General features: G+C 49.1%; 1 protein-coding gene across 3 annotated transcripts in view; it reads right to left on the bottom strand.

The window, feature by feature from the left end:
• The window catches only part of SPTBN1 (spectrin beta, non-erythrocytic 1), a 220764-nt gene that overhangs the window by 33794 nt on the left and 174614 nt on the right, over positions 1–12356 (bottom strand). For all 3 annotated transcript variants that reach the window (XM_066267134.1, XM_066267135.1, XM_066267136.1), the window contains 7 exons: positions 11656–11814; positions 10763–11065; positions 8843–8996; positions 7270–8140; positions 7040–7177; positions 5560–6316; positions 4532–4734 (listed from right to left, as the gene is read on the bottom strand). In XM_066267134.1, the coding sequence (XP_066123231.1) occupies positions 4532–4734; positions 5560–6316; positions 7040–7177; positions 7270–8140; positions 8843–8996; positions 10763–11065; positions 11656–11814 (2585 nt within the window). The remainder of the gene's footprint in view (positions 1–4531; positions 4735–5559; positions 6317–7039; positions 7178–7269; positions 8141–8842; positions 8997–10762; positions 11066–11655; positions 11815–12356) is intronic.

Genomic DNA, 12356 nt, shown 5'->3' with positions numbered 1-12356 from the left:
CACAGCAAGCTCCCCTGACACTGGCGTAACCCAAGGCGGCCAGCCTCCATGCAGGGCCTTCGAGAGGCTGAGAAAGGGTGCAGACAGAAAGGTACGAGTTCTTCACTTTGATTCTCAAAGCAGTTTCCTGCTCACATGCCTGGGGCAAGGTCTCTCATCAGGGATGGGAAAGGACACAAACTCTGATTTTCCACAAACAAAAAAAGAGCAGCTTGGTGAGCACTTGCTGCTGACTGACTCTTAAAGAACCCTCCTCAGGGAATATCAAGAAAGATCTTAGCCTGACCAGGCAGTGGCGCAGTGGATAGAGCGTTGGACTGGGATGTGGAAGGACCCAGGTTCGAGACCCTGAGGTCGCCAGCTTGAGTGCAGGCTCATCTGGCTTGAGCAAAAGCCCACCAGCTTGGACCCAGAGTCGCTGGCTCCAGGAAGGGCTTACTCAGTCTGCTGAAGGCCCATGGTCAAGGCACATATGAGAAAGCAATCAATGAACAACTAAGAAGTCACAACGCGCAAAGAAAAACTAATGATTGATGCTTCTCATCTGTCTCCATTCCTGTCTGTCTGTCCCTGTCTATCCCTCTGACTCTCTCTCTGTCTCTGTAAAAAATAAAAAAAAAAGAAAGAAAGAAAGATCTTAGAGCAAGGCCACGTGTCACACGGTCCTCGGTGAGTGCTGGCAGTACAAGGGACAGAGTGGCACTACAGCTGCCATCTGTCTGGGGAACCAGAGGAATGCCCTCAGCTCCCACAGGTACCAGTGACTGCACAACAGGAGCCACGTGAGTTAAAACAACACTGTCAGCTATCTACCACAGACACAAAATGACTCTTTACATTTTTTCTTATAGTTGAAAGGTGTTCCACAGCTTCAGGAAAAGGAATCATAATATGCTTATACCACTTAGGCAAAATGCAAAACTAGAAAAATATTTCTTATGTAACGCTAAATAAAAAGAGCTTATGCATAATTCAATGATAAAACGCTAAAGCACAGATGAGAAGGTGGAAACTAAAATGGCATGTGCTCAGTCAGGATAAAATGAATGGCAGTTTCCCCTCCACTTTTAGACATTCTATTGCTTTGATAACATACTGTAAATAAAGGGCAATCTCCTTTATTTCACTGCTATGCTATCCTTTCTCAGAGACCAAAAATTAAAAATAAAGTTTTTAATGCTGTTAGTGAATTTTGGCTAAAGGAATTAAGTCATCTAAAAATGTGGGAGAAGAAGGAATGTCTCAAGAAAAGCTCTTCAAGTGCCCTACCCTCAAATTCCAGTCACTATTTGTAGGGGTTTTAAGATAATAAAGCAAACTGTCAGGAAGGAGGTAATTTGAGTTGGAATTAGTGACAAAATGCAAGAGTGAAAAGCCCTGAACGAAAGGCCCGACTGCCTCCCACCGCCCCACACAAAAGCACTACGACTCCTGGCCAGAAGAACCACAAATGCTGGCAGTTACAGAAGGACGCAAAAGTAAAATCAGTTCCAAACACCGAGAAGATTCACTAAGGGAGAAACACAACCTGGCAGAATCCTGAACGCATTTCTTAGATAACCAGGCCTCATGTGGCTGCCCACCAGGTATCTGCCTGGACAAGCGTTCTCTTAGAGTGGGACCAGGAAGGAGGAAAAGCTAACTGGGGACGCAGGGCATGTCCTAACGACACAGATCTATGGGAAGGGCAAGGTGATGCCCTGTGACTGGTGTGCCCTGCAGAGCGAGACACGGCCACGCAGCCGGCTGAGACGGCTGTTGACTCAGAAAAACCTCGAGAGAAGTGTGTGTGGTTTAACTGTTTACTGGTGACAACCGAAATCGTTCATGGGAAGTGAAACTTAGGGTAGCCTTTCAAAGCAGGACCGTGGATTTAATTATAGGGAAGGACCTTCTCTAAAACGTGGCTGTCATTTCCCACAGCCCTAAGAGTCTCTTTGTTTGAGGGCACGGTTAAAGCTCTTGCTTTAGTTCCATCTCTCACCTCCTAACTCTACCATAAGACTCAAAAGCTCCCTTTTCACGTGAGGCAAATGTTAGGTTAAACTCTGGTTCTTGTGAAAAGAACCACAGGTGCCTCAGTGAAAAGGGCTGGGAATTTTTAAGGTTTTCTTCAGACGGGAGATAGAAACTGGCTTTATGAAGCTCAATACTGCTCCTGCTCTCCCAGGATTTCCTCATGGCTTGAATTACCATTTGCACCAGGAAGCGCAGCCCGGGACAGCTGGGGGCAGGCGGGGGCAGAGGGCTCTTTTCGATCCAGTCACAAGCACTTGAAAGGTCACTTGTACCCCACCCACATTTGTTAAGAGTCAGTGTCTTTGTTCTGGTACTTTCTCATTTTAACAAACTCTGTGGTAATTGACAAGATTTTGGGAATGTAAGCACATTATGATTTTGCATCCTATGGGAATAGCTTGAGAAGAGCCTCAGAATGTATCTGGACAGGGGATTCAATCTGCAGGTCCAGGTATTTACTTAGCTTGTGCCCCTATGGCACCTGGAACTCAGATTTGTGTATACTTATAACAGACAAGTATCCTCTGAGGTCAGTTTCAGATCTTGAGGCCTCCGGGGACGTTCAAGTGAAACCAGAATTCGGTAACACCAGCCACAGTCCTCCCTTGAGCAGGTCAATGGTTAACACCCCCACCCCCAACCTTCCTTGTGCTTGTGAAGAGCAGAGGATCCTCCTTCCATTCCTTTTCTGAAACCAGAAATCCTATGGAGGCTCTGGAACCCCAGTGCTCAGTCAAGGACAAAAGGAAGGTTAAGCCACAACTGAGAGCTGCTGAAATGTTCTCTCAGATCCAGGAGTCTCCAGCCTTGACAGCATCACCTGTCTCTAGCAACCTTTCTCAGCTGCAGCACCAGGGGGCATATAAATACATGCGGGAAGCTGCGGCAGCTGCAGGCCAGCCTGAACGCCTGTGTCCCTAGAGCCCAAGTCCCCCTCAGGAAACCAGCTGTGTGTGTCTAACAGAGGAGCAGGGGGTATCATATTTACAAAACAACGAGAGCTTTAACATTAAGGAAAAGGGAAACTCTTTTCCTCTAGGTCAGTGGTCGGCAAACTCATTTGTCAACAGAGCCAAATATCAATAGTACAATGATTGAAATTTCTTTTGAGAGCCAAATTTTTTAAACTTAAACTATATAGGTAGGTACATTCCTTATCGAGGTAGCGCCTGCAAGTGGTATTTTGTGGAAGAGCCACAGTTAAGGACCAAAGAGCCACGGTTTGCCAATCACTGCCTAGGTTAAGAACGCCTTGCCCAATCCTTGCCTCTCACACTCATTTAAGGAGGGTTTGGTGGAGGGAATGTTTTTCTTCCTTATAGTTGTTTTAAATTAAAAGCAACAGATTAAAAACTATAATTAATGTATGTTATAACCTATTCCATAGCAGCACCTTTGGAACAAACATAGTTTAGGCTCTCAATCAGTGAGAAAGACCAGGATGCTTTATGGGGAAAGAGTAATTCCCCTTTCTACCTTAAATCATAAAAAGTTAATCTGGCCCAGGGTCCCAGGGCCCCAACAGACCCTCCTGGCTACGGTAAGCAAGGAAACATTCTAGGCAAGAAGTTCTTCCTGTTCACTGTACTTGGAGGCCAAAGAAGTGCTGGGGAAGGGCTTGTTCCTCAGTGACATTAGTCTCACAATAAGCCCTTCAGTCCAGCCCCATCTGGACTGAAGACCCCAGAGATCACTTGCATCAGAGGCTAGTGGCTGGCTGCACGGCCGGACAGAACAGGCTCAAGTGGCCAGCCTGTGCCAGTGCATCCAAACCCTGATCTGCCCTGACCTCCCACTTCAGTAATAACTAAGGCAGGGCAAGAATTAGGGGTGAAAGCCAAACAGAGCACGCTGTTCTTCAATCAGGGAGAAAAACCTTTTAGAACTGCAAATGAATGAATGAATAAATAAATAAATATGAAACAAGAGCATCCAATCATAGAGATGCCTTGGAGGAAGAGGAAAGGGGCCTTTTCTTTCAGCGCGAGAAAGACCCTACTCAGCATTATGCAAGCCAGTTTTCCAAGAAAGGCCTGATAAACGTTCCTTTGCTCTGCCAGGTCCTCAGGGCAAGCAAACCTCACCCCCTTCCCCTCTCCCTCCTGACAGGAGTCATAGGAGTCTTGGGTGGACACAGGCAAATGTGGGCTTGGCTGGGGAAGTGTCTAGCTGTCAGGGTCCCATCAGGCAACATGCTTGTGCCGACTCTGGAAGGACATGGCTTACACCGGAGTGCTCCTGAGCATTACTGCTCTCCTAAGTCCGGGTAAGGATTAGTGTGGTGTCCTTCCTTTTGTGGACCCCCGTACATGTCTTACAATGAGAACCACAATCCCAGCCAGCTGTTTGTTGCCCACCGATTTTCAGTGACAGGTGGTTCAATTCTGCTAGTTTCCCACATCCCACCCATTGGGAAATTTGTACCTCCAGCTGCAAGGACTTCTGGTCAGTGACTAAGACGCTTGAGAGTTCCAGGGTGCAAGGTTCCCTTAAGAACCCGAGGCCGCCGTACCTGTCATCGATAGAGTCCACCTTCTCCTGGATGCGATCCGAGTTGATGTTCCCGTCGCTCACCAGCCGCCGGCCGGTCTCCACCACGGCATTGATCTTCTCCTCGTTGGCATCCATGGTGGTCATGAAGTCCTCTTGCTTTTTAATAGCTGCTTCAGCTCCTTCCAAGGTGGTGGGCATTTCGGTATGGGCCAAAACATATTCCTTATTTAAAAAAAGGGGAGAAAAAAAAAGCCACAGAAGAATGAGCCACTATGAAATGCGACTCACTTTCAGCGTAACAAAAACACTCCTTCCCGTGTCCTGCGCTGCCATGCCTCACCCTCCACCAGACTTGCTCCATCACCAGACTTGCTCCATCACCAGCAAATTATCTATTGAATCTGATAAAATGAAAAGCTGGGAAGGAAAGAACCCAGTGGGACACCATAAGTGACTAAATTTTCCTAAGTGGTTAAATGCTCTGCATTCCCCCCCACCCCCGAGTGAATGAGGAAAGTAAGCAAAGCTTTGTCCCTCAGCCACAAGGGTCCTCTCATGTGGCCATGAAGGCAGCAGCAACATACCCTCCAAACTCAGTCTTTTACAACAGGTTAGCCTGAGGTTGTTGGCCATCCCCAGCTCTTCTTCTTTCTCCAACCTCTTGGTTCTATGTCATCAGGTAAAGACAGATGGTCACCCCCTTCCCCCAAATCCTCTCTCTGTACCTTTTAAAGTGGATGAATAGCTCATAGAATATAGCCAATTTAATGAGGTACTATGAGGACATGCTATGAACACTAAGGGATCTGCAGTAGTTGAAACAGAATTGCACCTTGCAAAGTAAGACAGCTCCTAGGGGAATCAATCCCTGTCCTCTTCCTGTGATAGGTTTCAATGCCTTAAAAGTCAGGGGGAAAAAATGTCTCTAAAGCACCCTTCTGATTTCATACAGGAGTGTTTAAACTAGCAGCTGTGGCCAGAATGTTTCTAAAGGCAACCAGGCCCGCTCGAGGAGGAAGGAAGTCAAAGGCTGCGGACGAACGCTACCTGGTTGTTAAGAAAGGCCTCGGCCTGCTTGGTGTCCCTGAGGAACTGCTGGTAGGCATGGGACTGGGAGAGGAGGTTCTGCCTGTTCTCCCACATCTTGTGCAGCTCGTTCCATCCCGTGTCCAGGGCCTGCAGCCGCTGCCGCAGAAACATGTACTGGGCGTCGGTCTGGCCCTGGGTGACCATCTCGCCCATGTCCCGCATCTTCTGGTAGTCCTCCTCGTAGTTGTCAATCTCGTTTTTGATGTTCTCGTGCTGCGTGAGGAGCTTCTCCGCCTCAGTCAGGGTGTTGGGCATGTCTTCTGACGCGATGGCCGTCTGGGTCCTGGAGAGCCAGGACTGGAAGTCGTCCAGGTCCCGCAGGAACTGCTGCAGCTTGCTGGCCTCGCCCAGGGAGGCCTCGCGGTTCTTCAGAGTGGTCTTCATCTCCTCCCACACGTCGCTGATCTCGGCCAGCCGAGACAGGATGGCCTGGGCCTGGTCGGGGTGCTCAGACTCCAGCTTCTCCGCCTCCTTCTGCAGGTCACTCAGCTTCGCCTCGATGGCCACCAGGTCCCGCTCCATGCCGGTCAGCTTGCGCTGCAGGGCCATGACGCCAGCCAGGTCGTTGCCCAGGTCCTGGGTGGATTCGATCACCTTGGTCTTCTCCCGAATCCACGATTTGGTTTCATTGCACTCGAGGTGGTAGTTCTGTATGCTCAGGGCAGAGAGAAGGGCGTCCTTTTTTCTGTCAACTAGTTCTCTGAACTGACTCCATCTGTGGATGCAGGGGCAGCAGAGAGAGCAGTGTGAAAGGCTGGCAGCTTGTGGCTGGAAAATGAAGTTCTTAACTACAGTCAAGGCTACACTTTCCTCCCCTCCACCTTTCTCAACTGCACACTTGGGAAAATCATCTCACTCAGTATATGGATGTCAAATGTTATCAAAACAGCTCAGGGATGCACTATGATCTGGGAAAAGCCTGAGAGGAAGAGGGGCTTTTTAAAGAGCTCCAACATGAGCTGTGACAACACATCTGTCCCCCAAAGAGTCAATTAATTCACACCTGCCATACATACCTTACTCATCTCTGAGCTGCACCTACTGGACATTTTCCAAACCCAAAACCTGACTGTAACCTCTAGAGCTGAGACCCAGACAAAGGTCTACCTTAATACTCAGGATATGCATTGGCCAATTACGTCTCAAACATGCCTAAATCCTATCCCAGAAACCATTCCATTAAGAGAGACAGCATGGGAACCACCTTGACGCCTCCCCAAGGCCCCAACTTGTGGTGTGGGGAGGGGCAGGTGCCAGGCTACTCTGAATTACATCATCCCGAAAGACACTTTTTGCACAATTAGGGTATGTCAAAAGGCACATGCCAATGCCATGACATCAGCACTACAATGCCAGTGACCGGGTACAGGAAATTCCTGACAGCAAGGCTCAGCGAGTGACTCACCCTCCCGCGACACACCGCTGGCCTCCCGCTCACCTCGTGTTCAGTTTGTCCTGCTGGGCTTTGATTTCCTTCTCACTCGGGTGGCCACTGTGCATCAGCTGTCGCGCAATCTGGTTTACCACTGCGACCCGGGAAGCCTGGTTGTTCATTTCCGGTTCTAGGCTCTCAAATCTGAAAAGGCAATTGGACAGGGTGGTCACCTCCTCGGCCACGACCGCTAACAGGAGGCAGGCTGGTGCCCGACGCGCTGGCGCAGCCCTCACCTGTGCTGGATGACCTCCAGGTCCTCCAGCTTCTCTGGGATCTGCATGTTGTTGAGCCACTGTTCCTTCTCGTCGATCCAGAGCTCACAGGCGTCGGCCTCGCTGAACATCTTGTACAGGGCCAGCGTGTCCTGCAGCGCCTGCTTCCTCAGCCGCGTCAGCTCGGCCACCTCCTTGTACCGCTCCTCGATGCCCGAAAGCCGGCCCCTGACCTCTGGGGACTCCGCGTGCTCCCGCGGCAGGGCGCCCGCCTGCTCGTGCAGCGTGTCGATGGTGGGCCTGTAGTTGGCGATCTCCTCTGCCACGTCCTTGTGTTTCTTGACTAGAGACTGGGTGGAGTACTCGTCATGGCCCACGTCACTGCTGGAGACGATCTTGAGAATGTCCAGCATCCATGCGTCGATGTCGTCGGCATCCGCCTGGAACTGGTGCAGCAGCAGGGCCTCCTCCAGGCGCTTCTTCCGGATGGCCGAGAGCTGCTCCAGGTTGGCCCACTGCTCCCGGATGTAGATGATCCGCTCTCGGATCTTCTCTGACCCGAAGTGCTCCTCCGTGATCATGTCTTCACCTTCTTTGATGGCCTGCTCAAAGTGGCCGCTGCGGCCGCTCATCTCGTCCTCAAAGGCCCGGTGCTTGCTGAGCAGGCGCATGACGCTGGTCAGGTCTTTCCCATAATCGTCGGAAGACAGGATCTTCTCCTTCTCCCGTATCCAGCCTTCCTCTTCTGCCATCTCCCAGAAGAACTTCCAGAGGCGACGGGACTCTTCTAGGCGGGCCCGGCGCTCAGCCGCCAGCTGGCAAAGCTCTTGGTAACAGAACTCCATGTGGGCCACGCGGTCTCGGATCACCTGGGGGTCGCAGGGCTTGTAACCTGTGGAAGGCCAAGGGCGGAATGGATGTGTGACAATTTAGCCTGGGTTTCTGCTTGTGCAGGGGCTGCACCTCATGTTCTTACTACACGACCAGTACAATTCTAAGAGGAAGGCCATGCTATGAGGCAACAGAATACCTTCTAGGATTCTGACTAGAGGAGGAGAGAGGGGCAATGATAAGTATTATCTTCCTGCCCTGGTGTCTTATTATTATTTTTTGGATCACTTATAAACCAAAAAAGCATGTAATTGTAAGACAGAAGGCAGAGACGTTTAATTGTTTTTAAAATATAAGAAACAAAACCCAATCCTTCCAAATGTCCTTTGAAGAAAGGTGCGTACAACCAAGTTTAAAAGCCGTGAGATGCCTGAGCATGCACAACAGGTGGCTGGCACACAGCCGTTGCCAAGTGTGGTCTGGCAAACTCTCATTGCCAAGCATCTAGCCATACAAGACCAAGTGGCACTTGAACATTCAAGGAAAAGACATATCCATCTGAGAAAAGCAACACAGAGTTAAAGAGGTCAGAGGGCCACCCCACTGAACTTCATGTACCCCCAACATGCAGGCAGACAAACCCGCTGGGAAACCACAACAGCACAGTAACTTCAAAAGCCCACTGCCACACACAACCCATCTCCTTCTATAAAGACAGATCTCTGGTGTCAAGGAGGTAACATCTGGAACGGTTTGTCCTTACCTTCCCCATCCATTGCAAACTTTTGGGCAGAGGCATTGACACCTCTCACCCGCTCTGCCTGGATGCCAATGTCAGCTTCAACCAGGGCATGCTTCTGTAACAGGTCTTCCACGCCCAGCAAGTGTTTGCCGTAGTCTTGAGACAATAATAGCACCTGTGCACAAGAGGTAACAGAAAGGACATCTGTGAATGCAGCCTGGACTTCAGCATCTTACAATCTTCGGAGAGCTTGCAGCTAGCAACCAAGCCGCCCTGCCCTCATCTTTGGGGAAGAAAATGCGCAAACCAAACCCGAAAGCCTGCATCAGGAGAGACACCATAAACTAAGGATCACCTACCCCGGAATAAGCAGGTCAATTTTATAACAAAATGTTCAGGATAGGAGAAAAAGAGGGAGAGTGGGAACCAGTATGAAACATAAACTAGGGCCCCAAGAGGAAACTGCTGCAGCAACAACTATTGGAGAACAAAAAGGTAATAGAGCTGTTTTGCTTCAAAGTTTTAAAAAATCTCTTCCAAGTTGCTGCCCTCTTAAAGGGATGCTTTCCTCAGTTAAGAGCCTCAGCAACACGTGTACAGTCAATGGGAGGAGAATCTAGTTGATACGCTTACCAGCTGTATCTGTAACCAAAGAAGAACAGAGCTGGGTGGCTGTGTAGGCCCCTAACAGCTTCTTTCGTTTAAGCCTGAACTCACTAACATGTTCTTCTGTTTCTTCCAACAGGCCAATTTGGGGGCTAATCCCACATTCCCTCCAGATAGAATTTCTACTTCACGCTTACTTCTGAGGAAGCCTCTGGACCAATCTGAACTAAAATATGCACGATGTTTCATAAAATGAAAAGCACCTCTCTGCTAAATTTTATGAACATTTCTATTTTAATATGTCAAGAGAGACCGTACATGAGAACACCATAAACCTGGGAAAGTAAGAGGGAGGGCTGACGGCACATCAGGTGATCGTGTCCCACTGCCAGGAGCAGTTCCAGAAGTAAGCCAAACGTGAGGGCTTACAATCCGGGAAGGAAATCCCTTGCACAAGGTCAAGTTTGGGAATGGAACACAATGTACTGAGATAGTGGAGGCTTCACGGTATGACCCCAAAACTGCCCTATTCCGACCCCACTATGGAGTGAAAGGCCTTTCAGCTGGGGAACTGCATGGCGTGGATGACTCTGTGGCCTGCCTCAGAAGACACGAACGGGCACAACAAGGCTTCAGCAGAGTGGCAGGTCTCTGCCTGCATAGGGGGAAAGCTTGAACTCCATGCTCAGCGCTGTCAACACGGAAGGGGAAGCACAAACTGGCACTGACAGCTATTTACAACGAGCCCCATCCTAGGATCGTATACACATCACCACACCACACTCATCCTCACTATAGCCGGGCGAGGTAGCAGGTGATACGAGCTCCACTTGAAGAAAGGAGGCTCGGGAGAGGAGGCGGCTCTGGCACTCACAACATGGGCTCTGGCTGCCTGGTTCCGAACTGCGCTCCGTCCAATGCCTACCCCTTTCTCACCTGTCCAGGCCCCTCCCCCACACCAGAGCCACTCACACATACATCAGTGAGACGGAAGGTTAGTTCAACTCCATAAGTAATTAAAAACACAGAAAACCCCAATTTGATTGATTCCCTACTGTGGAATATATGTATATCAGATCTAAATCACAGTAGCAGACCTCTAGCTACAAAAAACTGGGCTTACTTACAACTTCTTCACACTTCACACCTCATTTAACTTGTGAGCTAACAATCTTCCCAAGGGCAATGTGGCCCTCCTCTGGCTTTGCACAGTGGGCTGTCAGACAAGGGGCACAGTGTATGTTGGGGGGGGGAGGTTTACGGGGGTTAGTGGGTGGGTCCCAAAAAGGAAGGCCTCATTGGATCAGCTCTGGCCTCCTCTCAGTCACAGCGTACCTTCATTTCATCCATCCAGTCCATAATGTAGAGCATTTCCTGGAATATCTTCTGCAGCCCCAGGTTCATCTCGAGACGCTGCCTCCGGGCCCTGAGCAGCTCCAGGAGATATTCCCAGAGCCGGATGACATTGTCTTTCCTTGCGGTGATGCGCTTGATGTCGTGGTAGTTCTCTGCCTCGAGCTCCCGGGCCACGGCGACCACGGCCTGCACACGCTCCTCGTACGCGGCAATGTCCGTCTCAATGGCCTCGTGCTTTTTTGTGGCAGCCTCAACGGCAGGGAGATCAAATCCAAAGTTGTCCTACAGAAAAAAACATCCAATTGGAACAAAGAAGCAGAACAGAGGTGGAATTCTGGGCACACCTTAGTCTGTGGTGATCTTAAAGCCAAACACCATCCCCTGGGCCCTTAAAGCTCTGGGCTTGAGCTCAGATGCCCCCTCGCCCAAAGCAAATCAGCAACTTTACAAAGGGGTCCTATTCATACCTAGCACCTGACTTAATAAAACTAGGGCAGGTGATGGTGTACATTAAGCCAGTTTTATTTAGTTCATAACCAGTCTAACTGCCTGGAAGGATTGGTTGGTCAGACATTGAGGAAAAGAGGAAAAATTTTTGAAAATTACATAAATATGAACAGTTCACACACACACTCACTGGCTCTAAACAAACTCTGCTTGAGCTGCTTCCAGATCTGTAAAACGTTAGATAAAGAGAAGTGACAGTATATTAGAAATGATAAACATCCCGTTCTTGGGAAGGGGGCGGGACGACCTGACAGTTACTTCAGAATTTGGGATATTCGTAAGCAGCTGTCCTGGGGCCCCTGGGGATGGTGTGCATTTCTAGATCGTCCCAGGGGCAGGTTCTGGAACAGTGTCTAGAGCAGGACCTGAGACACCAGACGCTGGTTTTCGCTCAGCCACGTCTCCCTCATAGCTGCCTTGCGGTCGAACCGGCGGGCGAGCTGTTCCAGTTTCTCCTGTCTTATGAGCTCATTCCGCAGAGCCAGTTCTCGCTCGTGTTCCGCCTTTTCCAGTCTTTCCCAGGCCTACAGAAGTGAGATAGAACAGTTTCTTGCAAGGTTCAAGGAACTTCCCTTGGTGACAGTCAACAGCTAGTATTTCTCAAAAACAAAACAAAACACACACACACACACACACACACACACACACAAACCTCCAAAAGACCCAAGAACTTAAAAGGGAAATCCCGTTCCCATCTTTGTTCACTCTTAAGCCTTGAGAAAAAAATAGGATTTTTTTCCTCAGTTTAGCCTCGTGGGAACATGCTTTCTTATCTAAATCTAAAGATCCTGTGTTGTACTTGGAAAACGAAACAGTGCAGATACAGAGCAATATAACTAAACCATATATCTCTTTAACTGAGAGGAAACAAAATAATAACAACTTCTAACAGCTCTGGTCATATAAAAAAGGAAATGATTTTTCTCAGGAAGAAATCTTATTATGACTTTCATTCACCTCATCCTGAGCCACTTGTTTTTAATTCACGTATCTGAGTATATTTTCCCCCAAATCCTTACTAACTGTACATGTTAAATATATTTCTATGAAATATATCATACTAAAT

This window comes from Saccopteryx bilineata, chromosome 3 (assembly GCF_036850765.1).
Source record: "Saccopteryx bilineata isolate mSacBil1 chromosome 3, mSacBil1_pri_phased_curated, whole genome shotgun sequence".
In the NCBI taxonomy this organism is placed as follows: Eukaryota; Metazoa; Chordata; class Mammalia; order Chiroptera; family Emballonuridae; genus Saccopteryx; species Saccopteryx bilineata.
Note: the sequence above shows the minus strand (reverse complement) of the source record. Positions and strands in the feature narration are given on the sequence as shown.